The 27,983-nt window shown below is 44.1% G+C and overlaps 1 protein-coding gene across 6 annotated transcripts in view; it reads left to right on the forward strand.

Annotated features, from left to right (window-relative positions):
• SCUBE2 (signal peptide, CUB domain and EGF like domain containing 2) overlaps positions 1–27,983 on the forward strand; it is a 61,767-nt gene that overhangs the window by 14,343 nt on the left and 19,441 nt on the right. For 2 of the 6 annotated variants that reach the window (XM_032489051.1, XM_032489053.1), the window contains 12 exons: positions 2,496–2,621; positions 4,955–5,071; positions 5,832–5,921; positions 10,605–10,721; positions 11,682–11,804; positions 14,480–14,596; positions 15,916–16,038; positions 16,464–16,580; positions 16,818–16,904; positions 18,655–18,759; positions 20,916–21,071; positions 21,456–21,728. In XM_032489051.1, coding sequence (XP_032344942.1) covers positions 2,496–2,621; positions 4,955–5,071; positions 5,832–5,921; positions 10,605–10,721; positions 11,682–11,804; positions 14,480–14,596; positions 15,916–16,038; positions 16,464–16,580; positions 16,818–16,904; positions 18,655–18,759; positions 20,916–21,071; positions 21,456–21,728 — 1,551 coding nt within the window. The remainder of the gene's footprint in view (positions 1–2,495; positions 2,622–4,954; positions 5,072–5,831; positions 5,922–10,604; positions 10,722–11,681; positions 11,805–14,479; positions 14,597–15,915; positions 16,039–16,463; positions 16,581–16,817; positions 16,905–18,654; positions 18,760–20,915; positions 21,072–21,455; positions 21,729–27,983) is intronic. The other 4 variants (XM_032489052.1, XM_032489054.1, XM_032489055.1 and 1 more) reach the window with 4 other exon arrangements.

Consider the following 27,983-nt stretch of genomic DNA (forward strand, 5'->3'; position numbering starts at 1 on the left):
TCTTGGGAAACACAAGTTATTGGTTTTTTTCATCCTTCAAGACCCCAAAGCCCTGCTAAAGAGACTGTGTGTTCTCACCCATGTAATGGGGGTAGGCTGGAGAGAGACGCACCACCCCTGCCAGCCTTTGTCCCTATTCATGGGTGCTCAGGCTCTCAAAATGAGCATCCCCCTTTTGTTTTGTCTTCTCTGAGAATATTTTTAGATGTTTGCACCGCTGCCTTTTCAAAGGCATGGGGAAGGCAGCAGGGCAATGAGGAAGCGGCTGTGCTCTTAGCAGGGGCTGTTTCCCCCTTCCCTTGCCCTGTTTGCTAGGCATAGTTTTATTTGGTTTCCAGAAATATTCTTCAGTGAAACCCTGAGTCTGGGGACCACCAGAATTGGGTATTTCTCATGTTTCTGAACTGTTAACCTCCTGGTGAACTAACAACCCTAAACACGACTGCCAGGCTAGTTTCTAGGGGGAGACTGGAACCTCCCAGTTTGGACCAGATCCATCTGCCTCCCCTGGCAGTGGCCTTGTTTTGAGTCAGGTTACTGTGAAAAGCCTTGAGGTCACCTCTTGAAAAGCCCTTAGCATTTCCAGAGCCATTTAAACCTCCACTATCTCCTGGTAACTTTAGGTCTTGCTTGATACGATGTGACAACAGGGGGCAACTTCTTTGTGTATCCCCATGGTATTTGGCACACCATCAGTTCTTATGAAATATTTCTTGTGTAAATGAATTGCTCTGAGGCAGTAAAGGTCACTTTGCAAATGTCTTAACAGACTTGTAAACAGAGTGAAGAAGAAGAAGAGGAAGAAGCAGCTGGCCTGTTTGGGAGTATACTTTGCACGTGTTACTGCTGCCTTTTCTTGGGCCCTGTTATGTTTCTCCCTAGGTGCTCCTGGAGCTTGTTATTTCAAATGCTCTGCTGATGCAAGGACAAATGTAATGCTTGCTGGGCCTTCCTAGGAGGACAGGACACTGCTCCTGGAGGCAGCTCTCACCTTCTTGTGCCATCTCAGTCCTGGGAGCAAATAAAGTCTTCAGAAATCACCAGCCAGAGCAAAGAGAGAGCTTTCTGCCCACCCCGTGCAAGCCTCCTTCTGTGTTAATTGACAGCAGCCCTCGGCATGGGTGAATGAATCCCAGCAACTTCCAGCGGATTGAGTGCTTGAGTTCAAACAGCTCATAACTGTCAGATAAAAAACAAGATGGTTTTAAGAGAATATGGGATGTATTAACTGTTGTGCTGTCTTTCGGAATAGGAATAACATCTGTTTGTATTAAAACAATCATTCCAGTTAAGCATAGATCAATGGCCCCATAGTGAGATTTGGAGAGAAATGACTTTTGACTTCATTAGAACCAATTGGCTAAGGTTTTCAGGACACAGGAGAGAACAGTATTGGATCGTAGAGAAGTTGAATAAAAAGTTTTTGTACTCATGTTAAAACAGTGCCACTTTCAGTATTAGAAAGTATTATGTTAGTAGAGAATCCCTGAGAACAAAATCCCTACCCTCAAAGATGTTTTAGAGTTGCATTGCACAAATGGAAAGAAGCATCACATGAATACGTACTTATTAATGTCATACAAACCAGGCAGAGGTTTTGAGGGTACTCTGGAGTGTGAGAACAGTTCCTTCAGAGTGCTGGGAGGTGGCAAAGTCCTCAAGAATTGGTATTGAGAAGAGGCATGAGGCTGGCAAACCACACAGATGTCTACTTTGCTATGACCTCATCATTTAGATGCATGTTAAACCATCCAGGAAAATAACCCCCTTCCCACCACAGTTACCACAAGATCAGGCCCAATGAAAATTATAGTATGCCTGAAAAGGATTTCACAGCAGCTAAAGGCAACCACATGTATGAGGTCTCCCTGCTGTCTCTGCTGTTGTGCTCCGAGCCTGCTGAGGGAGAGCCCAGCAATAAGTGAAGGTGGTCACATAAGGGAGCTCCCTGGGCAGGTGTCCAAGTGGTGATGCCAAAATACGGTAGTCACAGTCACTTCCAAAGTGTGGATTTGGTGGGGGTAGAAAGGAGGGTTGAAATTTTCTGAAAATCATCTTCAGGAGTGTGTGAAAAAGCGGGGGCTCAGTCAGTCTGCAGATTTCTGTAGAGAGTCTTTTTATCTCCTCCCATTCTTGACCGGCATGGATAACAAGATGGCAGAGATAAGAGTCTGAGGACCAGTTCCTGGGGTCCACAGGCTCCGATTCCACACCCAGCAGAGCGCTCCTGGTGGATCCTTTCTTTTCAGTGTTTTGGGAGGGCTCCCACCTCTTTGGGGGAGTGGAAACATGCTAGCTCTTGGGTGACATAAGAAATTTTTTATATCTCTGTTAATTGACCTGGCTTCATTTGAATGACATATTCTTCTAAAATGTGGGGCTGATGGACACCCAGGCAGGCAGGTCTGTGCCCATCCCCCAGCCCCTTGAGGCACCCCGGGGGGCTCAGGGTTCTGACGCAACCCGCTCACCGGCTGCATGTTGTTGTTTTGCAGAGGGTCTGAGCTGCATGAATAAGAATCACGGCTGTAGTCACATCTGCAAGGAGGCCCCAAGGGGCAACGTTGCCTGCGAGTGCAGGCCTGGTTTTGAGCTGGCCAAGAACCAGAGAGACTGCGTCTGTAAGTACAGACTGGCGCACACCTGCGCTGGGAACCATCCTGCTCCAGAGGTTGTCTTCTGCAGCCCAGTATCAGAAACATCAGGGAAGGCAGCCAGCATGAGACACTGACTTCCACTGAGGCTAAGTTCACTACACAAGAGTAGACTCCCATAGGGAAGGGAAATGAAGTTTTCTAAAGGAACCAGTCAGAAGGAAATAACATTCAGGACTAAGAAGTGTGAATGATGGGGACCAGGTTTCCCTGTTCCCACAGAATAAAATCAAATTTCCTTATCTGGCAGCTCTTTGCTACCTGGTTCCTGCTTCTTGTACAAACCTCATCGGCCTCCTTTCCCCAAACACCAAACCCCCTGCCCTTTGGAGAACAGCCCTTGCTCTTTCATGCCTCCAAGGCTTTTCCAAGCCTTCCTCCCTTCCTGGCTTGGTAAATTCTCACTCAACCTTTAATAGCCTGCCTAACTTCTAATAATGTAAAGATAATACCTACTGTGGGGGGAGTGTTTAATGTGTGCCAAGGTTGTCCAAAGAGGTACCATAGTCCATTTAATTCTTACAGCCACCACCCTATGAATGAAGTATTCTTATTTTCATTTGAGAAAATTGTGCAGAAGTTACAGCTAGAAGGTCACACAGGGAGGAAGTGACAAATGTAGGCTTCAGACGTAGGTCTGCCTGACTCTAAGGCTCATGCTCTTAATCACCATGCTGCACGAGCTCAGAAGCCTTCCCCAGTGGCCTCAGACAAGGCAGCCAGTTTGTGTTTTGGCTCCCACAGCACTGTATATTCCTCCATTATAGCACGTGGCACTCTGGGTTGAATTGTGTGTTTCTGTGTCTGTCTGCCCAACTGTGACCCCTCCAAGTCAGGGATCTTGTCTTATTTTTGCCTCTTGGTCTTCCCTTGGTGCCCACCATGAGACATGCTCAATATGCATTTGTTTGACGGATGAGTCAATACATGGTGTACACAGTCCAGATGCAGCTGCTACACAAGATGAGACACAATAATAACTCCAACGGATAACAGGAAGTAATCGGCCATTAAAGGTGTTCCTAAACCACGATTTATATGAGAGGAAGCAATGAGGGTTTCCTTTTAGGAACTCTTCCCCAGGCCATGAACCTTCTAGAAGACTGCAATTTGCTAGGAATGATTGTTTACAGTGAGTAGACCTCAGAGATGGGGAGGCAGTTTTGCCGGTGAGAGACTTCTATCCGTTGTCTCCATCACAAAGCAGAGTGCAGCCTTGAAGCCTGACAAACCAAGGCTGATGCCACCATCACCAGCAACAGGTTCTGACAGCCTCATAGGGCCCGGAAAAGTGGGGCTGGCTCCAGGTGTCCTCGAATGGAGGACCCAGGTCTCCACAGGAGACTCACCTATGGAGTGAGACTCTCCACATTTCACATGTCAGGAGCCAGTAGAATACCTGAAAGCTTATTTTTAAACATTTAAATGTTTTTAAGATGTCACTGCTCAAATAATACTATAATCAAACCTGAGGAAAGAGTCAAGAAAACAATTCCAGAATTCCATCACATAATCAGTTGTCTTGCTTTTTCATATTCCTTTTTAGTTGTTACATGCATACACAATTTGTACACAGCTGTAATCACAGATCAATTTCTTTCTCATGGCACAAATATGTTTTTAGTTCTTTTAAATGATTGTGTAAGAATTTAAGTATGTAAAGAAAATATTATAACTTTTCCCTCTCCCATTTCCTTTGCCAGAGGTAACCACTGTTCAGTTTGACAAATAGATAGGTTTGTAGTTGGCTTTTTTTATGGGGCGGAGGCTTATCATTAATGTGTTCATACAAAGTCTTTGTAATTATTGGTTAATGTTGCATTAACTATGTGCAAAGAGTCATCATTTCTTCTGATTACCCTCCCTTCTAACTAATCCAGATGGAATCTGATGAGAGAAATCCTAACACATACATACAAATTAGATGTTGTCTGTCTGTTCCAGTCATAAAGTGCTACAGCATTTCCAAATGCCCCAGTACTTCTGATAGAGCAAAGCAGTAGTTTAGAATCTTTTGGTATAATTTCTGTTAAATAGTGAAAATGTCCCCCAACCTTCCCATCTGTCTTCCTATATAACATTGTTCAAATCTGTCATTCAGCATTTCTACCAGTCATATTGTGACTACGTGTTTACATAGACAGGGATGTGGCCTGAGTTGAGGTTCTCTTATGCACAGTGCCAAGCACGTGCTAGGTGCTCACGTACTTCCTGAATGGAAATCAGAGGTCTTCTGGAGCAAATGCAGCCCCAGTAGTGGAAATCTCAGTGTTTTATGTATTGATTCATTTTCTGCTTAGTGACCTGTAACCATGGAAACGGCGGATGCCAGCATTCCTGTGAGGACACTGCTGAAGGCCCAGAGTGCAGCTGCCATCCACAGTACAAGATGCACGCGGATGGGAGGAGCTGCCTCGGTGAATGGTGACCCCTATACTGGGTTAGGGTCTGCCCCAGCCTGCTCAACCCGAACCCTAACCCTAACCCTAACTATTCATAGGGTTTAGTACCAGATGCAGGCTGTTTCCAGTGCATTTGCCCTCAAACAAGTCCCATGCTGCTTCACATAGGGCAGAGAGAGCAGTCCATGACTGGGATGGGGTCCCTTTCTCCCTGTGAGATCTTGGAAAGCTCTTTCCCCTCTTCTGGACTAGGCTACTCTTAAAGCTGGTATTCTGGGGACTGGGACAACACATCCCAAGAGGCCAGGACAACACAAAGTTACAGCTAGCTGTTTGTGGTGACTCAGTGGCCTTTGCTATCAGCAAGAGTCAGGGTTGCATATTTCTGGCAGGAGGCCTGCCCTGCCCTACATGGGGTGTTCTTTGCTAGCTCCATTTTAGAGGTTCGCCCATCCAAGATTCTTTTCGTCCTGGACTAGGGGTTCTGGAATGACTCTGAAGCTTGCATTCCCTAGTGTCTGTGGTCAGTACAGTATAATAAAAAAATCTTTTCAAAAAAAGAAATCTTTTCCATATTTAATGTTTTTAAGGCTCTGTGGCCATTTGACAAGCTGTGTTTCCCACAGAGCTTCATTGTAACACATTTTTATTGAGTGAACAGAGTCACATATCTCACATTGTTCTCATGTCTAGGATTTCCGTGGATGTGGCTGTGCGCTGGATGAACAATCTGACTCATTCAGCCTAAGAACTGTGCTCTTTGCGTCTCTTGCAGAGCGCGAGGACGCCGCTCTGGAGGTGACGGAGAGCAATGCCACATCCGTGGCGGATGGGGATAAACGGGTGAAACGACGGCTGCTCATGGGTAGGCGCCTCACCCCTCCTCCCGCGCCACTGCCGCCACTGCCGTTGTCTCTTCCCCTCCCCCACTTACTGCGTCTGTCCTGCAGCTGGGGCCCGTGTGCTCTCAGACCAGCTGGACCAGAGTCAGCACTCCTGTGAAGCCAGGGTGTGTCTGTTCTCCACTCCTTGCTGTGGCTTAGTCACCATCCAAGACCCCTGGTATTGCGGGGAGAGTGCCAGCTCAGCTGTCGAATAGCCAGCCGGGTTAGCATCCCAGCGCTGCTGGGACTGGCGGTGAGACTTGGACACACTGCCCGGAGCCTCTGTGTCCTGGTCTTTCCCTGAGATGGATGTAATACAGTTGACCTCTTAGGGTTATCAGGAAGCTCAGTTAAGACAATAATATGCAAAAGAGCCCAGAGTCCAATGCCTGGGACTTAGTGGGTGGTCAGTGCATGTCAGATCCCTTCCTTTGGAGTAACTGTGGCAAGAGAGGCACTTTGGGCAGCCCCTACTTAGCATGGCGATTTGGCTGGGTTTTTGTCCACTGAGTGTTCTATTTCAGACTCAGCCTGTGTTAATGGCAGAAGAGATGAATGGAGAAGAGTGGCACTTGGCTGGGGACACAGGAAGGTCTGACAGCAGGTCTGCCAGCAGAGCTGGAGTTGAGAGCAGATGTAGAGGCGGTGGCTGTTGGGGTGGGAATCACACAGATGCTTTGACATGATTATTCTGGAGAAAGCTTGGCTTGAGCTAAGCAAAACTGATCTTTGATAGCTTCTGGATTTGATAGTCAGGTAAGATACAAAGCAGCCATTAGTTAACAGACAGGTAGCATTTCTGGGCTCATTTCTTTTTAACATTTAAGTATAGTTGATTTACAATGTTGTGTTAGTTTCTGGTGTGCAGCATAGTGATTCAGTTATACATATATTCTTTTTCATATTCTTTTTTCATTATAGGTTATTACAAGCTATTGAATATAGTTTCCTATGCTATATAGTAGGAGCTTGCTGTTTATCTATTTTGTATAGAATAGTTTGTATCTGCTAATCCCAAACTCCTAATTTATTCCTCTCCCCCCTTTTCCCCTTTGGTAACCATAGTTTGTTTTCTGTCTGTGTGTCTGTTTCTGGTTAGTAAATAAATTCATTTGTATCACTTTTTTTCTAGATTCCACATATAAGTGATATCATGTAATATTTGTCTTTCTCTGTCTGACTTACTTCACTTAGTATGATAATCTCTAGGTCCATCCATGTTGCTGCAAATGGCATTATTTCATTCTTTTTTATGGCTGAGTAGTATTCCATTGTGTTTATATACCACATCTTCTTTATCCAGTCATCTGTCAATGGACATTTAGGTTGCTTCCATGTCTTGGCTATTGTAAATAGTGCTGCTGTGAACACTGGGTACATGTATCTTTTCAAATTAGAGTTTTCTCCAAATAATGGGGCTCTCTTCTGCCCCATTAAATTATTATTTTTAATTGCCTTAAAATAGTACATATGAATAATATAAAAACCTTAAAAACTTAATTAGTACCATTAAGCTTGTAATGGAATACACCATTTCCTTGTCTCATAATTTCCCATTTGCCAAAAGCAGCAATTTTAAATTCTCCTAGTTATTTTTTCTTCTCCTGACTCCCCCTCCCCCATCTTTCTGAAAAGGGAGTGTGTACAGTTATTTCTTGATGTAGCAGTTTTAGATATTAGCTTTTGACTTCCTGCAGAAGACTAACTTGTAGCTCTTCTGTCCGCCTCCCTTAGTACACATGCACTCTCCGCCCCCAGACCTTTAATATAGTTTTACAATTTAAATCAACATATGTGTTTACATACTATGAATACCTAAATATGGTTCACCCCTGAATCATGTAATGTGCTGTGATTGTATCTTCTTTGTTTGCTTAGTTTTCTAAGTACCTCTTACCAATTCTTCTGCAAATTTGTGACAGAGCTCTAGAACCCTTTTTCAGTGTGTTCAAACACAGCAGGTAGCTTATCAATTCCATTTTCTTCTTTAAAAGTTTCTTCTGAAGCTTCTACCCTGCGCTAGTGGGGCCTGACTGCCGGGCTGGCTGCAGGGCTGTCATCGTGGCCGCTCCCTGAACACCAGCTGGGAAATCCCTTCCCCACGCTCCTGTTTTGGTAGAGCCCGTGTCTTCTCTTTTGTCCATTTACATGTGTAGAAATAGATTTTTTAAAACTTTGCATGGCTGTAAATGCCCTTATATTCTACCTTCACACTTTCTTGAGAACTTGGCTCAGTAAAGAATTCAGAGTTGGGAAGAATATCCCATCAGAGTTTTGAGCATTCAGTGTTGTTCAAGAAGTCATTTTCATTCTTGATTCTTTGTATGGAACCTACAAAAGCTTCTCTCTGGGTATTTTCAGGGTCTTCTAGTTGTCCCTGGTGATCTGAAATTTCACAACAGTGTCCCACACTGTGGAATTTGTCCCACTTGTTACACGGAGCACTCAGTAGGCCTTTTCAAGAGGGACATTTGCATCCCTTGGTTCTAAGAAATTTTCTTATATTTTTCCTTTGATAATTTTCTTTACTCCATTTTCTCTGTTCTTTCTCTCTGAAATTCCTGTTAGCTGGCTGTTGTAACTCCTGGATTGCTTCTCAAATTTTCTTCTCTTTCCTCTTGTTATCTTTGTTCTTCCTTCTAAGAGAGCTAGCTTGCTTGCTTGCTTGCTTGCTTTCTTTCTTTCTTTCTTTTCTTTCTTCCTTCCTTTCTTTCTTTCTTTCTTTCTTTCTTTTCTTTCTTTTCTTTCTTTCTTTCTTTCTTTCTTTCTTTCTTTCTTTCTTTCTTTCTTTCTTTCTTTCTTTCTTTCTTTCTTTCTTTCTTTCTTTCTCTTTCTTTCTTTCTTTCTTTCCTTCTAATCCTTCTATAGGGTTCTCTTAAAATTTTGGCTTTCATATTTTAATTTTTCAAGAGTTTTACTTTTTTTGTCGTTGTTGGGACCTGTTCTTATCCATGGATACTTTTCTTACCTCCCTGAGGAAGTTAATTATAAGATTTTCTAACTTCTCTGTTGTTCCCTGTATTATCTTTATTTCCTTCAGGTTCCTTTCCCCCTGTTTACTTGATTTGGTGTATTTATTTCATATTAGAGGCTCTCCTGAAATGTCTAGTAATTCTCACTAACTTTTCTTATTTTATAGTGAAACACTAAAAAGCCAACTGGATATTCTGTCGCCTGGTAGGGCTTTATGCTTGGGTGACTAGGCAGTGGCTTTGTCATTTCATTTGGAGATCTTCAAATGCCAATATTTATAGGTCTTTTCACTTGGGCAGGTCAGTTTAGGTGGAGATGAATCCTTCAGTCTCCTGCTGGGGTTATAGGCTTGGCTGCCAGCTCTCTGGGAACTGGGGCGGTGGGGGTGGGGCTGAAAGTTTGAGACCTCTCTTTTCACAAGGTAGACTTTGACAGTGCCTCGCCCTCCGTCCTCTGCTGCTACTGGTGCCCTTGAGTCCAGGGCTTCTCTGGTCTTACTTTTCCAGAGGATAAATGTGTCTGCTGTAGCCCAAATCGGGATGGGCTGTGGGCTGTGGGCTGTGGAACTAAGATGGCTATCTGGAGGCTTATTTGTTATAGACTCTCAATCCATCTTCCTGTTCTTAACTCCGTCCTCACCTCCTCCTCTATAGTAACATTAGTACCTCAATTCCTGAGCCTCTCTGGGATTCTGAGGCTCACACGAGCTTCCCACTTGTTGGCATCCTCTGCATACTGCTAGTGTTGAACTTCCTGCTATTCCATTGACATGCCACTTCCAAATGTGACAGATTTCATCTGTTGTCTTCTATTTTACTTGTCCTTAAGGATGTATACTTAAAGAATCTATTTACTCTCATTTCAGTGAGGTTTTGAGAGGAAACAGATAAACATGCATGTTCTGTCTGTCATATTTAATCAGAACTCATTTTGCCCCCTGAGGCTTTACAATGAGGTAGCTCTGGAAGTAGAATCAGTTTCTGGATGCCTGGATGCTAGCAGTTGAATGAATGGCATTTGTCTATTACTTGGAATTACTGTATGATATGCAGAACTAGGAGGCCATTAGCTTGTTGTTCCTCATCTCTGTAAGTGTGATTTAACAATTGTGGCTGATTTTTCATGTAATTATGACAAGTCTTTCTCCTTTCAAGGAAAGGTAGACTTCTAATAGGAGTTAATTGGTGATTGCAAGGATGAAGTCATTCATCTACAGCAAGGGAGTGGTTGGGGTGGACCACGTTTACCCTCTCTTGCTTTGTCCATTACTCACCTTGAATACAGAAGGTTCAGGATGAGGGAAGGAGCGTCCCCCCTTTGCTCTGTTCTGCCAGATGTGGTCATACTTAGCAGGTCACTGGCTGTAGACCAACAGGAACTTCTAGTGGCTTCAAATCTACCAGTAGAGAGGGAAGGCTTAGCAGGTTGGCAGAGGCATATTCATCCCTCATGCCACCCTGTCAGGTTTCCCTGAGAGATGTCACTTATTTAGATGGGGAGGAGCTGCACCTGTTCTCCTTCTAACTCACCTGCAGCTGGTAGAGACTTGGGGTATGACCATGAGTACTCCACATGCTTCCTGATTTTCATGAATTTCGTCAAATGTTAATGCTGCATTGATATCCCTTTCCTCCCAGCTGTATCAGCACTTCTTTAGGAAGCTAACTGCCTTTTTCTTCCCTCCTTGGCAGAAACATGTGCTGTCAACAATGGAGGCTGCGATTGCACCTGTAAAGACACTTCAACAGGTGTTCATTGCAGTTGTCCCATCGGATTCACTCTCCAGTTGGATGGGAAGACCTGTAAAGGTAGCCTGTGCCTCTCCATGCTGCCAAGGTGTGGGGAGAAAGGCAGCTTTCCCCCTCCATGCCTCCTGAGTGACTCCAGATTTGCTTATGATTCATATTGTTCAAGTGGAGGCTTCTCTTCCTTGGGCTAGTAAAAGGTTATAATTGAGTAAGCTTAATTAGAGCCACCTTAATTACACTAACTGTTGAGAAGGTCAGCTTCTACAAGCATCAAATGATCCATTTCAGGCAGTGGCCTTATTAGAAAAAAAAAAGCGGTGTTCAAGGAAACATTCATTTGCAGGAGATAATAATCATCATATCATAAATAACAGCCTAGAGATTATTATATAAATAACAGCCAAGATTGTTATCCAGAAACTTAATGAATAACTGTACCATTAATTGTACTGATGAATAGAGACCCCAATGACCTGCTAGCATTTCACAGGCAAGAGTACAAAGGCTTAGTTCTTTAATATGATTTAAAAAAAAAAGTAGATAACAAGTTACTAGATAAAACTGAGAAAAGATAAGATTAACTGAGTATCAGAAATCATTTAAAAGCATTGAGGCTATTTGATCGTTGTGTAATTTGCCAAAAAACTCTAGTTCCTTATAACTTTAATCATTAAACTGGAATGGAAAGGATAGGAAAGGAAGCCATCTTATCCTGAGAGACTAGTGCTAGGGTGAGAATATACTAGGACATCACCAGTCTTTCCCATAGTTTATTTCCTTAACGCTAGTCAAGGGAAGGGTAGCCTAAGCCAGAGTTCTCTGGGGATCCAGGCACTTCTCTTTCAAAATGCCAGAAAGGAGAACATGTGTCAGATTAAAGACATCAGCAAACATCCTAAACTCCTTTTATGGGTCTGTTTTTTTTCTGAGGATAATGAAGCGCACACAATAGCACTTTAGGGATTTGTGGAAAACAAGGAAAATACCCCTGTCTGATTTGCTGATGCTTGCCTGTTACAGATATTGATGAGTGCCAGACGCGCAATGGAGGTTGTGATCATTTCTGCAAAAACACCGTGGGCAGTTTTGACTGCAGCTGCAAAAAGGGATTTAAATTATTAACCGATGAGAAGTCTTGCCAAGGTATGTGCTGAATCGCAGCCGTGCTGTGCAATGCCCACTGGTTGGAACGGAGAAGACAAGACCCCACCCGGGCAGAGACTGGCCCGCTGGGCTCCTCACCGGAGTCATTAATCCAACCTCCAGCCTGTGCTTCACTTACTTCATCTGTTAGGTAAAATACAAGCACTGAGGTACCTCACGGGTATATTTTGGAAATTAAGCTGTTAATGATTAGAGAACACCTTGAAGAACCCATCTGGTGAGATCACAGCAGAGCTGGCTGCTGGAAGCAGAGTGGACCGCAGGATGCAAGCAGGGTTGCACTAGGGTGTTGAGGTTACGAATAATTTTCCTTTTCTAAAGTTTCCTTTAATGTTATGGATTTTTGGTGGCAAAAGATGTTGATTTAGTTCACATACCTTTTCCCAGCAAACAGTTGAGGTCAACTCATAATCACCATCTTGTACCAGGTGGTCTCTTCCTTATGGGCCTTGTTTGAATGACCAGCCTTTGGTGTTTGGGGAAAGGAAGCGGGTGAGGGAGGGAGGGGATTGAGTGGAGGAAAGGCTGGGTGGTCCGTGGGCAAGATTTCCGTCCCCTTCTCAGACACATCCCTCCCACATAAGGGCTGCAGCAAGGGAACTTCTCTGTGTAGCAGTTGTTGACATTAATAATTATTTTGGACAATGATAAGCTGTTCTGGGTTGGGGGACATCATTTATATTTTCAGATGAGCATCTTTATGCCCAATTGATATACAGGAAGAAGCTCTCAAGAAAGATGGGCTGTCGTTTATTCCTGTTCCATTTCTGAGAATAAGGACAACCTCACTTATGTTGTTAGAAATCCCAGAATTAAATCAAAATCAGAAAATAACATCTGGTTTCACTTTAGCTAATAAAGAACATTGTCTTTTTACAATCTTACGGTGTCAGTCAGGTTTCTCCCTTGGTTTTTTTCTTCTTGATGCACAATTTGTCAGGCACTTCACATAGAACTCCCTTTAAATCCAGCGAGTTCATTCTGAATGATCACTGCATGGTTTCCTTCCATTTGACTTGGAAAGAGAATTTGCTGTTCCACGTAATGTTTCATAATGTATAGAGCAAGAAATACTGTTTAAGCTGTGTAAACACATTAAAAAGGAATTAGAAAAGTGATCTCATTATTTTTGGCAACGCAAATGCCCAACATGAGCAGCCAAAGTCCGCTACTGAACGAGCCTACTTTCTCAGTAGCTGGCTGATATTAACAGAATTCATAGAATGACCTCAATTACTACAGAAGAAATGAACTTTTTCTTATTTTTTACTGATCAGTCTTGGTAGAACAAATATTTGCACAGAACAAAAATTTACTGAAGAAATTTCCAGGACTTCTGGGAAAAGTTAACGGATGAAGAGATTTTGTAAGATTTTGCCTTTTTATAATTTCATTTTTTTCATTCCTCGAGTTCCTTCCAAATGTTTGTTTTTTTTTATTAACATAGTTTCTCGTGGCACATTTGGCATTGAAAAAGTGATCTAGCAATGGTCTAGTTGGCTTCCCCCTGAGTCCTGCACTGGTCCTGGTTTATCCATTTGCAGACACAAGTCCTAACTCTGTTAAAACCTTCCAAAGGGTTGAGGAAATGAAGCACTGAAATTCTAGTGTTCAGGAAAGATGTGAGAATCAGATCAGGGAAGAAAGCATGATTAGATTGACAAATGCAGCCTCCTAAGGTTAGTTTCTGTGATCTCAACTGAAGTCAAGGATGCCTCCACACTGAACCGGGAAGGGAGGGGCCCCATGGGACTGACGGTGGGAGAGGAATAAAGCCAGGGGATTGGCCAAGAGGATCCTGTTTGGAGCTCTTAGCACCAAATTTTGGTGTCTGCAACAGAAAATCACCAAGGGTGTTAATTTTTTATTATTCTTATTTTTTATTGAAGTGTAGTCAGTTTACAATGATAGTTTTAGGTGTACAGCAAAGTGATTCAGTTATACATATACATGCATACATACATATATATTTTTTCAGTTTCTTTTCCATTATGGCTCATTACAAAAAACTGAATATAGTTCCCTGTGCTATATAGTAGATTCTTGCTGCTTATCCCCTTCACACATTGCCATGTGTCCAAGGATGTTAATGTTAATGCATTCTTTTAATTCAGAGGGCATCAAAACCCAGGATCAACTGGCCTCCTGGGACCAGAAGACTAATTCTGGCAAGATCTGAAAGAGATAGGAACCAGATTTATCTCTAGCTCAAATGTTTCCTTCTTTTAATTGGCCATAGCTTATAAAATTACTATAGCTTTTTTTTTTCACCAATTAGTAATAAAATAATGATAATGCACGGGTAGCACCTTGTAGTTTACAAACCCTTTTTAGGTATGTTATCTCACTTGACTTCATTGAGACATTTAAAATTACTCAGCCCTGCAGGTAAGCATGGGTGAGAGAGACCAACGGAGCTTTTAGGCAAGTGCAATTTGCAATAGAATTTGGAAATAAGAGTCCTGGCTGTGAGTATATTTTCTGTGGGTTACTCAACCCTTTCTTTAACCCAAGTGGGCAGGAGAACTGATAGATAATTTTTCACTCTATTGTTTTGGTTATTGGACAGCAGCTAGTGTTCTTATAAGCGCCTTCTTTTCTCCACCTGTCTCTCAGAGTTGGTTTCAGCTCCCTTCTCCCTCTGACAATTACAGATGTGGATGAATGCTCTTTGGATAGGACCTGTGACCACAGCTGCATCAACCACCCTGGCACATTTGCATGTGCTTGCAACAAAGGATACACACTCTATGGCTTTACCCATTGTGGAGGTGAGCAGAATCCCTCTAGAGTTGAATGAGGCTCCTAAGGTTTCCCCAGATCAGGGACAATTTTTCTACCTCGGGGGATGAACTGGACATACCAGTCCTGAACAAGAGTAGCGAGTCCATCAACTCAAGGGAAGCATCTGCTACGGGAAATCTTCCCACATTTATCCCTTTGACTCATCAAGTGTGACATGGAGCAGAGAGAAGAGCAAGCAATTTGGACTGTGAATTCTTTAGGGACTTTACTGATGCAGTTGTATGCAGAGAATGGGAGGATCTCTCAGGAGCTGATACCCTGTCCATTGGAACTAGTGAAGTCAGTGTCCTCAGAGAGGCTTGGCAGTGCGTCAGTCAGTTCCACAGCCCTGCTGTGCATTGGAACTGGCTGCAGAGCTTGGTTCAAGCTCTTTGTGCAGGTCTCCGAGCTGGAAGCAGGACCACTGACTCTGTCTCTCAGCTCTGAGCCCTTATAGCAACATGTCCTGATGTCTCATGACCTCACAGCCAAGTACACTACGGCTTAAATCAGCTTCGGCGTTCCTCCCCTCCTAATCATCAGATGCATTCAGCAGTCTTTGAGGATACAGATTCATAGTCTGGTTCCAAATGTCTAGGGCTTCCAAGGTGGTTTTGGGGATCTGAGGATGTGGGAACCACTGGCCTAAGTACTTCCTGCCCAGTCCTTGTGTCCTATGTCCTTAAGAAGAATGGATAGTAGTGATTTGCTATAGATAGTGTTGTGTCTCTTCCTTTTCAACTTATCCCTGACATGGCTAAAATCATACTCTTCCAGTCCATCAAGAAACCCCAAGGAAATGCTCCCTAAATATGGATGTGTGTCTAGGTTTTAGTTGGAGTCACCTTCTGACCTGGACTCAGTCTCAGGTTAATGAGGATTAGTGCAAGTCATTTTTCTTATCTACACCCCAGCTATATGAACTGTCACGTGGGGAATCCTAATTCTCTCTATCTCCCTTGGGACGTAGCCCAGGAGGATGGTGGGGTTTTAAACTGGAAGCCTGTGCAGTGTCTGAGTCTGACATCTGAAAGTAGAATGTGACCGTTTCTGAGTGTCCTTAATGGGGGAACTGTTTGGTGAAGAATGGAACTCAAGACCATCCTGGTGAGGTGCATACCAGGAAATGCATTGAGTGGGCAGTGGCATCAGCTGGCGCCAAGTGCACATTCTGAAGGCAGCCAGCACCTTCCCTTTGTTTAGTGAGTTCCAGCCACGGGACGCCCCCCTGCTCCTTCCTCAGCGGAGGGGTAGTGTCAGCCGGGTCAGGATGGGCTGCTGTGACCGAGAGTGTTTCGTTCCACAGACACCAACGAGTGCAGCGTCAACAACGGAGGCTGCCAGCAGATTTGTGTGAACACAGTGGGCAGCTATGAATGCCAGTGCCACTCTGCGTACAAGCTCCACTGGAATAAAAAAGACTGTGTGGGTAAGAGGCGCCGAGGCTCGGGCCCCGTGTGCGGGCTCCCGCTGGCCCAGCAGCACGCTCCACGTCCGGCTGGACCCGGAGTGCAGCTCACCATCCCTCCACTGATCTCTCCTCCCCTTAGCTGCAGCAGCCGATCTTTAAATAGTTCAAAAACAGGAGATACTTTGCAGGCTCTTTGGTGTTTCCTTCTGTGCTTCTGCGTAGGTTGGAACTCCCGTCTGTTTTCCTGGTTGCTTTTCTGCATGGGAAGAATAGCATACAAGGCGCTCCTTTACCCCGGGGGAGTAAGCGGGGTGTCTGTTCTCTGGTGGGTGTCAGTGCTCCCTTCTTTTCTCGGGGCCTGTGATGCATGGGATTCAGCTGTCCTTGTCACACCAGGAAGTGTCTTTCTCTCTCTGTAAGTGTCTGTATTTTGTCCTGTCTAGAAGTGAAGGGGGTCCTGCCCACTAGTGTATCGCCCCACGTGTCCCTGCAGTGCGGTAGGAGTGGTGGAGGAGACAGGTGCTTCCTCAGATGTCACTCTGGCATTCACCTCTCTTCAGGTGAGTGGGTCGCAGGCCCTGGGGCAGGTCCTCATGTCAGGGCTAGGCCTTCCTGGTGTTAGATGCCCTCAAAGGGCTTCCAGGTCTTTGACCACTGGAGGCCCATGCTTTGAGACCCTGTGTTCTGGGGGTTTCTCTAGTGGTCCACGTGGAGTGGGGGTGGGGGGTGATTGGAGCTGCCACCAGGAGAGAAAGTAACCCTGCTTACGCGCTGACCATCCACGTTCTGTCTGTCAGGACTGCAAGAGGCCTATTCTGTCACCTGCGGCTCTTCCTCTCCTCTGAGGAGCAAACAGCAAAAATCAAATGACTCTGCTTTCAGGGGTAATTACCAGATCTGCCTGTTGTCTCTGGGGCTCACTGTGTTCAATGGGCTTCATTTGTGGGGTGCAGTTCTTGGGCATTGGTCTTGCTTTCTTTTCTCCTAATCTCTTTGATGCTGTGAGCACATTACAGGATGTTCTTGCCTGTGGCCTTGGTACCTGCCATCTGACTCACCACATAGCAGATGCTTACTGAGTGTCCACTGTGTGCCGGGAGGCTCCGGGCAGCCCTGGTGGGTCATCATATTGGGCAGGGGCCCACGTAGCTCTGGGCCTAGAAGACTCAGGTCTCCCCAACTCCCTGTACCATTGAGCACCTCAGAGACCCCGCAGGAAATGTGTGCTTGGGCACATGGCATTGGTGGAGATGGTGGGCATTGGTGGGCATGACAAGGGGAGAAAGGGGCCCAAACCCCTTCTGGTTTGTCAAACGACAAAGAATGACATTGAAAGCACTTAGGAGGCCTAGTCTTCCCAGATTAAGACACGTCTGTGATGATGTCATGAGAACATCTGAATAGGGAAGTGGTTCTCAGTGTCCATATGATGTATATGAGCAAAGCTAGAGACTCACAGCATGGGGATAACAGCTCGTGTGAATTGACGGAGCAGTTAAAACGTGCCAGCCACTGTCGACATGTATTAGCTGATTTCATCCACACCACAGCCCTCTGGGGCAATGTTACTATTATCCTCATAAACAGATGAAGAAACGGAGGTTCAGAGAGGTGAAATCAAATATCCAAAGTGACTCAGATAGGGAATAGTGGACCTAGGATTTTGACCAGGCAGTCTAGGTCTAGAGTCTTAGGCACTATCCTCCACTGCCCCTCTGGCCTGATAATTTGGACCCAACCAGAGGGGACATTGTGGTCTGTTTCACTAAAACCCTCAGTGATGATCCCTTGGAGATTAAGGCTACCCCAACGGTAGGCAAGCAAATAGTTAAGTTATTCAATTCAGACAGTATTTCAATACGTACCAGACAGTAGGCTGAACATTTTTTTGTTTTTGTTTTGCATTATGTTGTTTAATCTTCACAACAGCCTAGTAACGTAGGGACTGTAATTGTGTCTGTCTTACAGAAGAGATAACTGAGGCTTAGGGAAATTAAGTAACTTGCTCAAGTTCTCATCACAAATGCAAGAGCTGGAACTTGAAATCTGGTCATTGGCTCCAGACCCTAACATATAGTTAAGACTGACTGTGGAAGGAGAGCAGAATTTTCCACGTGAGGCCCTCAGAGTAGGACCCTTGCTCCCTCACAGACCCTGAAAATCCTAGGCACAGTTAGAGCCTGCCATCCTTGTCTGGAATGGTGGCTCCCTCAGCCCTGTCCTCGCAGGACAGGCTTGTGTAGGAGATTCTGCCCCTTCATTTCCCTCAGCTGTCTTGTCCAAATCTGAACTAGGGGATTCTGGCCTTCCTTCTTGGAAAGGCACAGAAATGACCTCATTTTCAGCTCCCTGTTGAGGCCATTTTTGGCTCTCCCTTTGTTATGTTTGAGCCCTGGATTCCTCTCAGATGGAGGGATCAGTGTGACCCTTAGGAGGCCCCTGGTGCCCCTAGTCCCAGGAGAATTAGTGGGCACTCCATGATCTCAACTTTCCTTGGTCTCATCAGAGCATCAGAGGGGACTCGGTGTGCTGTGTACAGTGGGACCCAGCCAGCGGAGAGCTCACCGGTACCCACGTAGGGTTTTCATTCCTTTGCCTCTGAAGGTAACACATCTCACTTGTTTCTTTCTGAAGATGTCGCCACCGTCAGGACAAGTGTAACCTTTAAGCTAAATGAAGGCAAGTGTAGTTTGAAAAAGGCTGAGCTGTTTCCCGAGGGTCTGCGACCAGTACTACCAGGTATGGAATCAGCTGGCTGGTGCAGGGAGCTTGTCTGCATGTTGGGAAAGGGGTCTGTACCAAGCCAAGCCCTGCAGATGGGATCAAACAGTTCAGAATCTCCAAGGACTCTCTTCACAAGAGGGAGAGAGCCTAGCCTGTCACCCCCATATGCTCCTGGGTTTATACTTCAGGGTATCCTTTGGGAGGTGCAAAGGGTGAAGCTCTGGAGAGACCTGCAAGTTCACAGGAATCAATAAGGGCTTAAGACAGGCTAGTAATTTGTGATCATACTCGGTTAAATTTTCTAGTTCTTAGAGTTTGCTTAAAATCTAAGCCAGAGAAATGAAAAAAAAAATGTTTGGCTTGGCAAGGATAATCTTTGATGAGCAAAGATGTAATATCCAGCTTTCATGCTGGATCTAGTTTTTGGAGGCAGTGATGCCACTGGCTTCAACAGAACAAATACTATCCAAGTAGACATGGCCTTATGCAAAGAGCAGAATCCAACACTCCTCTTTCTTCTCCAGCTCACATTTCCGATATTATTTCATAGAATAATTTTGGAGAATTAAAAAAAACAGTTTTCATGTATTAGGGAGTGTTCTTTTCCCAATCTACCCTCAAATAAATCATACAAACAAATGAATGGAAAGTACTCTTGTCACTTTTGACTGCCTATTTTAAGTAACTAACCAAGATTAATTTTGGCACCTCATTCATGCAGCCATTAATTATATGTTTTCGAAGAATGCTTAATGACGTAAGAAAGTGTTCTTGTTACAATGTTAAGATGGAAGAAGAGAGACTAACATATTGTGTATCTAATACAACCCAAAATGTGTAAGAAGAAGTGTGAGTAGGAGAAAAATAAACAAAACTCGCCGTATCCTTATTAGTGGGTTATATCTGGGTGGAAGGATGATGAGTGATTCTAGTTTTTTTTCCTGCATTTTTCAAATTTTCCACAGTGAGCATTTATGCTTTTATATCAGAGGGGGAAAGCATTATTTAAAAATAAATTTGGTCTGTAGTTCACTTAATGGTATTGTACTAATGTTAATTTCTTAGTTTTGATAAAGACACGTTAATGTAAGATGTTAACATTAGGGGACCCTGGGTGCAGAGTATGTGGGAACTCTGAGTACTATCTTAGCAACTTTTCTATACATCTAAACTTATTTCAAAATAAAAAGTTTAAAAAATAGATATGGGAAAATGGAAAGGGAGACAGGTTCGAAATAAGCATCTGTTCCATTTGAGATTTGAAGTTAACCTTTTGAAAAGGTAAGGTAGATCTTTAGGGGAAATTAATTTGCCTCGTCCTTCCTTTGGCCCCAATGACCTGTTGCTTTGAACATCCTTATAATGTTAGAGAAGAATATAATACAGATAATACAGCCTTTGAAAAAAAGTAGGATTGTAAAATAGAGACAAGTGAATTGTGTGGATGGTATGTGGACCTGCTCTTTGGTCCTAATTAACAATCATTAGTTAAGAGATTCACTGGAAGCCATGGCGGGAGGAGTGATGGCCAAAGTCAGGAATGAGGATGTGCAAAGGCCTGTGTTACGTGACACTTTCACTCCCATCCTACCTGCCGTCATGATATTGTTTGGTTCTGTTGGTTCTTTGTGCCATTTATTGCTCCCGGTTGTCTCAAAACGAGACATCACTGTTGATGTGCTTTCCAGCTTTCCCTTCGGCTTGGAGTTTCTCCAAGGTCAGTTTCCCTGAAAGCAGGAGTCTCCTTTCTACCCCTGTGCTCGTTCTTTATTGGAAGCCTCAGCCCCTGCTTGGGACACCGTAGTCCAGCTTTACAGAAACCAACTGTGAGAACATGAATGCACCTTAACAAACCGCCAGTCAGGAATGCAAGACGAGCCCTGGTTCCCATCTTCCACATATGTGGCCGGTCGGTTGGAAATACCCAGCATTTATCTGTGAAAATAATTTTCAAGAGCTACATGGTAAAGTTATACAGGAGGCAACATTGGCTCTTCAAGATTAAAATGTCATCGTGCTCCAAACTGAGGGCTTGCAACGTCTTGGCATCTGGAGTTAATCATTTGGTCCCTTGAGAGTTGTTTTAATGAAATGTTTACAGAGTTCTAGCGAATGCTCAGCTGAGTGCTTTGCCAGGATTTGGCTTCCGATAATTTTGTTTCTTCATACAGAGAAGCACAGCTCAGTAAAAGAGAGCTTCCACTACGCAAACCTTACATGCAGCTCCAGCAATCAAGTCCTGGCAGCCCCTGGCCGACCGAGCACCACTCGGGAAATGTTTATCACTGTTGAGTTTGAGCTTGAAACTAACCAAAAGGAGGTGACAGGTTGGTTTGAAAACAGTTTCTGGTGCCAGGCTTCCCACAGCTTGCTCCTTATTTCTTTGCCTTTCGCTTTTCATCATTCTTGGGGGGAAAAACAGTGTAACCACTGAAGTATCTCCTGTTTTGTTTTTTTTAACCCCCAAACTAAACTGAATTTGTTTGGAACCTGATGATTTTATTTGCTTTATCAAAACCCAAAGCTACCATTTTGGTCAACAAATTTCTGTTTGAGTCGAATGCTGCCCAGCCTGCCAGGTGCCCAGCTCTGAATCTCTCCCCATCCTGTCCACAGAGAGCTGCGGTGGTGGGTCCTGCAGTTGGTCTGGACAGGCTCACATGTTGTGGCCTGACCCCCTACCCCCACTGCTGTCTCTCTCCTTTCTGTAGCTTCTTGTGATCTGAGTTGCATCGTAAAGCGAACAGAGAAGCGGCTGCGGAAGGCTGCCCGCACACTCCGGAAGGCTGTCCACAGGGAGCGGTTTCACCTCCAGCTCTCAGGCATGGACCTCGAAGTGGCTAAGAAGTCTCCCAGAACGTCTGAACACCGGGTGGAGTCCTGTAGAGTGGGCCAGGGCCATGTAGGAAACCAGTGTGGTGAGTGGCCTGCTGGCTGCAACATTCTTGCTAACACAACTGTCTTGAGCTCCAGAAGTAGTCAGGGTAAGCAAAAGCAAGCCTGGCCCATCCTTTCCTCCCCACTATCCTTCCAGAGAACACCCTGGTCACCCACTCTCATTTGAGAACTACACGTTGGTGTCAGCAGTGCCTACTGGATTAGGGTCCCCCAGCACCCAGCATAGTGCCTGGCTTGTGGTGGACACTTAGCATGTCTGTTGAGTTGAGGGACAGAATGCAAGAGGCAGGGCTGATGAGAAGAGGGAAGATTGCCTTTTAAGGATCTGAGGGACTGTGGTCTTCAGAGCACTGTGGTTCCCCACCTGGGGCAGGACTGCAAGTATAAGGCATCCTTGAATCCTTTCAACACTCCACTATCACGGTTCCCCTATCATCCCCCTCTGGTCTGACCCGTGGTGGCAATGAACAAACTCCTGTCCATAGCTTTGTGCAGAGGCAAGGCTGGGGGTCGCTCAGCTGCCTTCTGAGATCCCTGAGCTTCGGCCCAGACTTTCTAGTACTGTCAGTTCCATGTATGTTGTGTGTGTGTGTGTGTGTGTGTTTCAGAGTTAAATTTGAGACCCAGCACTTGAGCAATAAGATTTCTATTCCTCTGATGAAGTTCCAGGCAAGGGGAATCTGAGCAGGAGGTTCCAGGATGGTCAGTCCTGAGATTTATTAGTTTGTTGTGAAAGACTATTCTGGGCAATTATAAGAAGTTCTACCTAAGAAGTCTTAGATGGGGGGGAAAATTAGGGTCTCATTTTACAGTAATAATGGTAATGATTTATTGAGTCCTTCCCTGTCACAAGCATAGCACTAAGCACTGTATCCCAACCCTCATCTTGCCAGGTGGGTGTTACTGTGTCCAGTTTACAGAGGAGCAAGCCGGGGCTCAGTGGGCTAAGTGCTCAGCGCACACTAATGGTCCCACTCCAGAGCCTGTGCTCTAGCCTCAAGGATGGGGAATTTCGATAACCAGGCCCCTCCAGAGTAAACCAGTGTCTTTTCTGAAGTGTCATTAGAATCCGAAGGCCTGAGAGATGAAGCTGGGGCTAAGGGGTAATAAATCAGTGTTTCTGAAGAAGGAACACTGAGCCCAGGGGCACTTGTTCAGGAGAATTATCAGCAATAGCACAGCCCAACTCTGTGGCTTCACCAAAATGTAATGAAAATCAAGTGTGAAATCAAGTGTAACTGTCCTCCAGGGGCTGGATCTCAAATAGTCTTGACTTTTATTCCAGCTGACTCTCTTAAAAAGAAAGAAAGAAAAAAAAATAGATAAAAACAACCAGCTGGTTAGTTTGTTCTCATTTAAAATTCTAAGAATTCCAGTTTCCATACCAAAACGGTGATGAGAGTTGGCTATTGCTGCCCTACTTTTCAGGCTAAGTTGCAGAAACTGTCAGGGACAGGCAGGCTGGTTGTCCTTCTCGCCTCTCAAAGCTGAGTTGTACCCCTTTCCCCCCAGCTGCTGTCCTGTTAGAAATAGGCCCTGCAGGCTCGCCAGGGAGCCTCTGTGGCCAGGTAGGAATTCAGGAAAAACTCGTGTCAAGGGCCCTGAGGAACAACTCCCAGTGAGAATATTATCCATACCTCCGTGGGTATGCTTCTGGGGAATAAAGGCCCAAGGGTGAGGATCAGGGGTTACTTAACAGAGGCCCCGTGACCCTGACAACTTGTGAAAGACACTGAGTCCAGAGTTTATGTAGCTGTGTGACTGTGTGCCTGAGATGCCCGTCATGCTGAGTTAGGTTGGGTTTGCTTCTAAGGGAGGCCGTGTGTCTTGTCTCAAGAGCGCCCTCTAGCACTGGATGAATTTTGTAGCCCACAAGGGACCATATCAGGTTCACCGGGCCTGAGAGCAAGGTTGAAGATTTTACCCTGTAGAGGAAACAGCACGAGGAGCTACCAGTGAAATTCCTTCCTCCTGCTGGAGGGAGGAGGCAGATGTGAAGAAGGGTCAGGTGTGTTAGTTAGAAAGGCTTTTTACCCAGCAGACACATGGCACCGGCAGGCCACGGTGTGTGTGTGTGTATCTTATATTCCTGGTCTAGTCAGTGGTGTTAGAACTTCGTAAAGACCAGGCTTACTAGTATTTTCTTAACTCTCATGGTACGTGCAGTGGAGACAAACTCAGGATAGCTCTTTCTGGAAATTATTTTTTGCCTCTAGAAAAGAGCCCCAAAAGTGTTTTGAGTCACCAAAGGACAGATAGGTCCATTATATTTTTCTTTTAAAATATTTTTATTTAATTTTTAATACCTAAGTAATGCATGTTTCAAATGGTACAGAAATGTACACAGGGTTGAAATTTTACCATCAGCTCCCAATCCCACTCCCCAGAAATAATTACTGTCAATAGTTTGCTGTGTATTTTTCCACATCTATTTTTATGCATATATAAAATTGAAACTGAGTTTACAGTTCTAGAGGAGGGAGACAGATCACAAACCAATAAAGAAGGAAATATACCAAGTAGCAGATGGTGGTAAGGGGTGAAGAACAGGTGAGCAGGGAAGTGGAATGGAAAATGCCAGGGCATAGGGAGGGGTGAGGAGGAGTGTACTCCCCCAAAACATAGACTGTGTTTAGGGACTGTGGTCATTGAAAAGTGTTATTTGGACAGAGATGTGAAGGATGAGAGGAACCAGCTATGGGGACATCTGGAGGAAGAGTCCCAAGCAAAGGATAGAGCAAGTATAAAACCTGCGAGGCATTGAAAAGAAGACCAGGAGGATGGGAGCTGATGGAGGGAGCGCAGAGGAAGGAAGTCAGAGCAGCAGCAGAGGGCCAGATTGTGTGGGGAGTGGAAATCGTGGTGAGGACTCTGACTTTGTATCTGAGCGATAGAAAAGCCAATGAAGGGTGTTGAGCAAAGGAGTAGCAAGGTTCTGACTTACATTTCAGAAGGATGACTTTGGCTGTTGTGTTGAAAATGGGTTTAGGTGTGAAAATGGGTTTGTGTGTATAGGTTTATGTGTGAAAAAAACATTTAAAAATAAATCAGTGCAATTTTAGTAGTGCTGTGTATTGTTTTTACTACAGAGCAAATCATGGACATCTTTCCATGCTGATAGAGGAGCTACCTTATTTCTGTGAAAGCTTCCTAGTCTATATTTGTTTTAAGACACCAGTATTTATTAGCCACATTCCTATTGGTGGACATTTAACCAAGTTATTCCTAATCTTTCTATTACAAACAATGCTGCAGTGAATATTCTTTTTGTGTCCAGGACCAATATTCCTGAAAGATCAACTTGTAGATGTCCAATTGCAGGTCAAAGGACATGCATATTTAAAACTGGATAGATACTACTAAATTACTTTCTAAAAACATACTAATAGATACTCCTTCCAAAATTGTATCTGAGTATTTTTGACCTACATCATTGCTAACATGGATTATATATCATCGATCTTTTAAATGTTTGCAAATCTGATAAGTAAAAATGATAGTCATTTTAACTTGTTTTTCATTGATTATTAGTAATACTGAGCATGCTGTCATATATTTGTGGCCATTTGGATTTCTTCTTCTGAGAATATCCATGATCTTTGCCTATTTTTCCATTGCATTGTTTGTTTTTCCAATATCATTTGAAAAAAATAAAATTTAAAGTCCCAAGTTATATAAAAGAACATAGTCACTTCTGACCAAACCTTTTCTTTCTTATAGTCATTTTTATATAGTAAAGTCTCATTAACTTGGCATTTAAGGACTTTGGGGACAGCCTGCTCTGCAGGTGACCTTTGTACCATCTGTGATCAATTTTAGCAAGATGGCAAAAAAAAAAAATTATATTCTCCGAGGAACAAATTCCTTAAACTCATAGTAATTCATAAAGTCCTTCAGATCTAAAGAAAAATTAATGATGACATGGATTTCTATTTTTCTTTAATAGCTACTTATCCTTTCATAAAGTGTACATTAGTTAAGGAATATACTTGCTAAAATATAAATTTTTTGTATTTTGATTATTCTTAAAACGTGCTGAAATTTTAAAAAGACATAATTCAGGCAGCTTGCAAACTGGGAAGTATTTCAGTGTTTGGGTTCTTGAGAGACTAGAAAAGTTTAATTCAGCTTTTAACAGTAGTAGCTTTCCTCTGCAGCAGCTGAGAAATTAATTCAAACACAATTTATTGAGATACCACTTAGTGCCACTCTGTGAACCTGGGATGAAGCAGTGAGAACATAATGGATGAGAAGCCTGCTTTTATGAAGTTCATATTCTAACAGAGAGAGATGGTCAATTAGAAAGTAAAGAAAAAAGATAGCTTCAGAACTTATAAAGTTTATTTAACATAGTAAAACAGAAAGGACCGGGGGAGCAGAGATTACTGCTCTCTATGAGGTATTCAAGGAAGGCTGTCAGAGCAGGTTTGAGCTAAGACCTAAGTGAGAAGGAGGAGCTGGCTGTGCAAAACTCTGATGGAGGCAGAGGGTGCTCTGGTGGAGGAGATATCAGCAGATGCAAAGGTTCTGAGGCAGGAATGAGCCAGGCATTTGCTTCTTAATTTTTTCAAAATTGAGAAATTGTTAGTAACTGAACAGTCAGAAAACTCCTTTTCTGTTTTAAATTGAGAAAAATATAAAACCTGTATTAGCAATATAGACCAATATTAAACCAATATTTATCACACAGACTTGCTAGGAAATTTAATTTAAAAAGTTTAAAAAATGTAATTTAGTAAAATGTTGACATTTATTGAGCACTTAATATGTTCTGCACTGTGCAAAGCACTTTACACATCTTATCTCATTTAGCCCTCATCCCAAGTCTGTTCTCCATCATGCCCTTTGTACAGGTAAGGAAACAAAGGCAGAGGAAGGTAAGCAGTTTTCCTAATGTCATGCAGCAAGTAAGTGCCAGAGCCAGGATTCGAACTCACTTCGAATTCAAGAGCCTATGTTCCTAACCTTCTCAATGTGAATACTCTCACCTCTCCTGGGCACAGCCTGTGCCCTGTGATTATCTTACTTACACTGCACTCCTATGGAGAGCCCTCCACGGGCCAGCTCTGTGATGGGTGCTGAAGAGGCCTGAATAAGTAAGACACCATCCATCAAGTCATAGCCCTCCCAGGAAAGAGTCAGAGAAGCCTTCCCAAAAGAGAGAAAGCCCAAGCTGAGTTCTGAAGGATGCACAGATGAAGCATAAATGGGGAGGAGTGTTCAGGCAGAGGAACAGCCCTGGGGAATGAGGACGAGCAAGATGTGCACAGGGGATTGTTGACAGTTTAGTCTCGCTCACCCTGGAGTGGAAGGTAGGATGCGGTGGGCAGCTGGGCTAGTGGGAAAAGCATGGCCAAGTCATGAGAGACCTTGAATATGTCGCTCAGGAGCCTTGACTTTAGGTGGCAGGTGTCATTAGAGGATTTAATCAGGGAGCAAAAGGTCATATTTATTTCAAGGAAGATCTCTCTAACTGAATTGGGGGTCAGGACTGGAGGCAGAAAAACCAATTTGGGAGCTTCTGAATGCTTTGCATAAGAGATATTGAGAACATGAAGGCACTAGATGGGGTAAAAAAGAAGCAGTGGATTAGAGGGCTATTTAGGAGGAAACATAAGCAGCATTTGGTGATAAATTGGATTGGGGACCGAGAAGAGGAAAGACCTGCGGTGAGCTCAGAGGTTTCTGACGTGGCCTCTGATCCTGCCCTGGCTTCCCACACGTCCCTCATCTCACCCAGCCCTGTTTCATATGCAGGAGTTGCTGAGAAAAAGCCTATGGGCTGGTTGAATGGTTAGGTGAATGGGATCACTGGGGAAGAAATAATCAGAAAAGATTTATAGGAAAAGCAGAAAAAAATAGGCTTTTGAGAGGGCATGAGAAAGAATGAAAACTCAGATGCAGAAAAGGAGACTGAAGGCTGAGCTTTGAGTTGAAGACACTGAGAGAAGTGCAAGGAGGCCAGTCAAGGAGGCATTTGAGCGGGGAGTGACGCGGTCAGAGAAGCACTTTAGGAAGGTGAATCTGATGGTAGGATGTAATAACAGAGCTGAGGCCGGGAGGAACGGAAGGGAAGGGAAATCTTTGGAAGGTGATTGCAGTGATCTAGGTAAGAGGTGGTGAGGATCGAAGGAAACTAGTGTGGTGGGAATGAAGCATAGGAGATGGACTAAAGGGACACAGCTGTCAGATGCTGCCGTGGGGAGGAGAGAAGTTGGGATTAACTGTGGTTTGGAGCCTTGGTGCCTGGGAATGTAAAGGTGCTGTTTATAAAAAGAGTAAAGCCAGAAGGACAGGACAGCCTAGACAGGGAAGAAGAGAGGAGCATTCCTCTGGGGAAA

Source organism: Camelus ferus, chromosome 10 (assembly GCF_009834535.1).
Source record: "Camelus ferus isolate YT-003-E chromosome 10, BCGSAC_Cfer_1.0, whole genome shotgun sequence".
NCBI classification, from domain to species: domain Eukaryota; kingdom Metazoa; phylum Chordata; class Mammalia; order Artiodactyla; family Camelidae; genus Camelus; species Camelus ferus.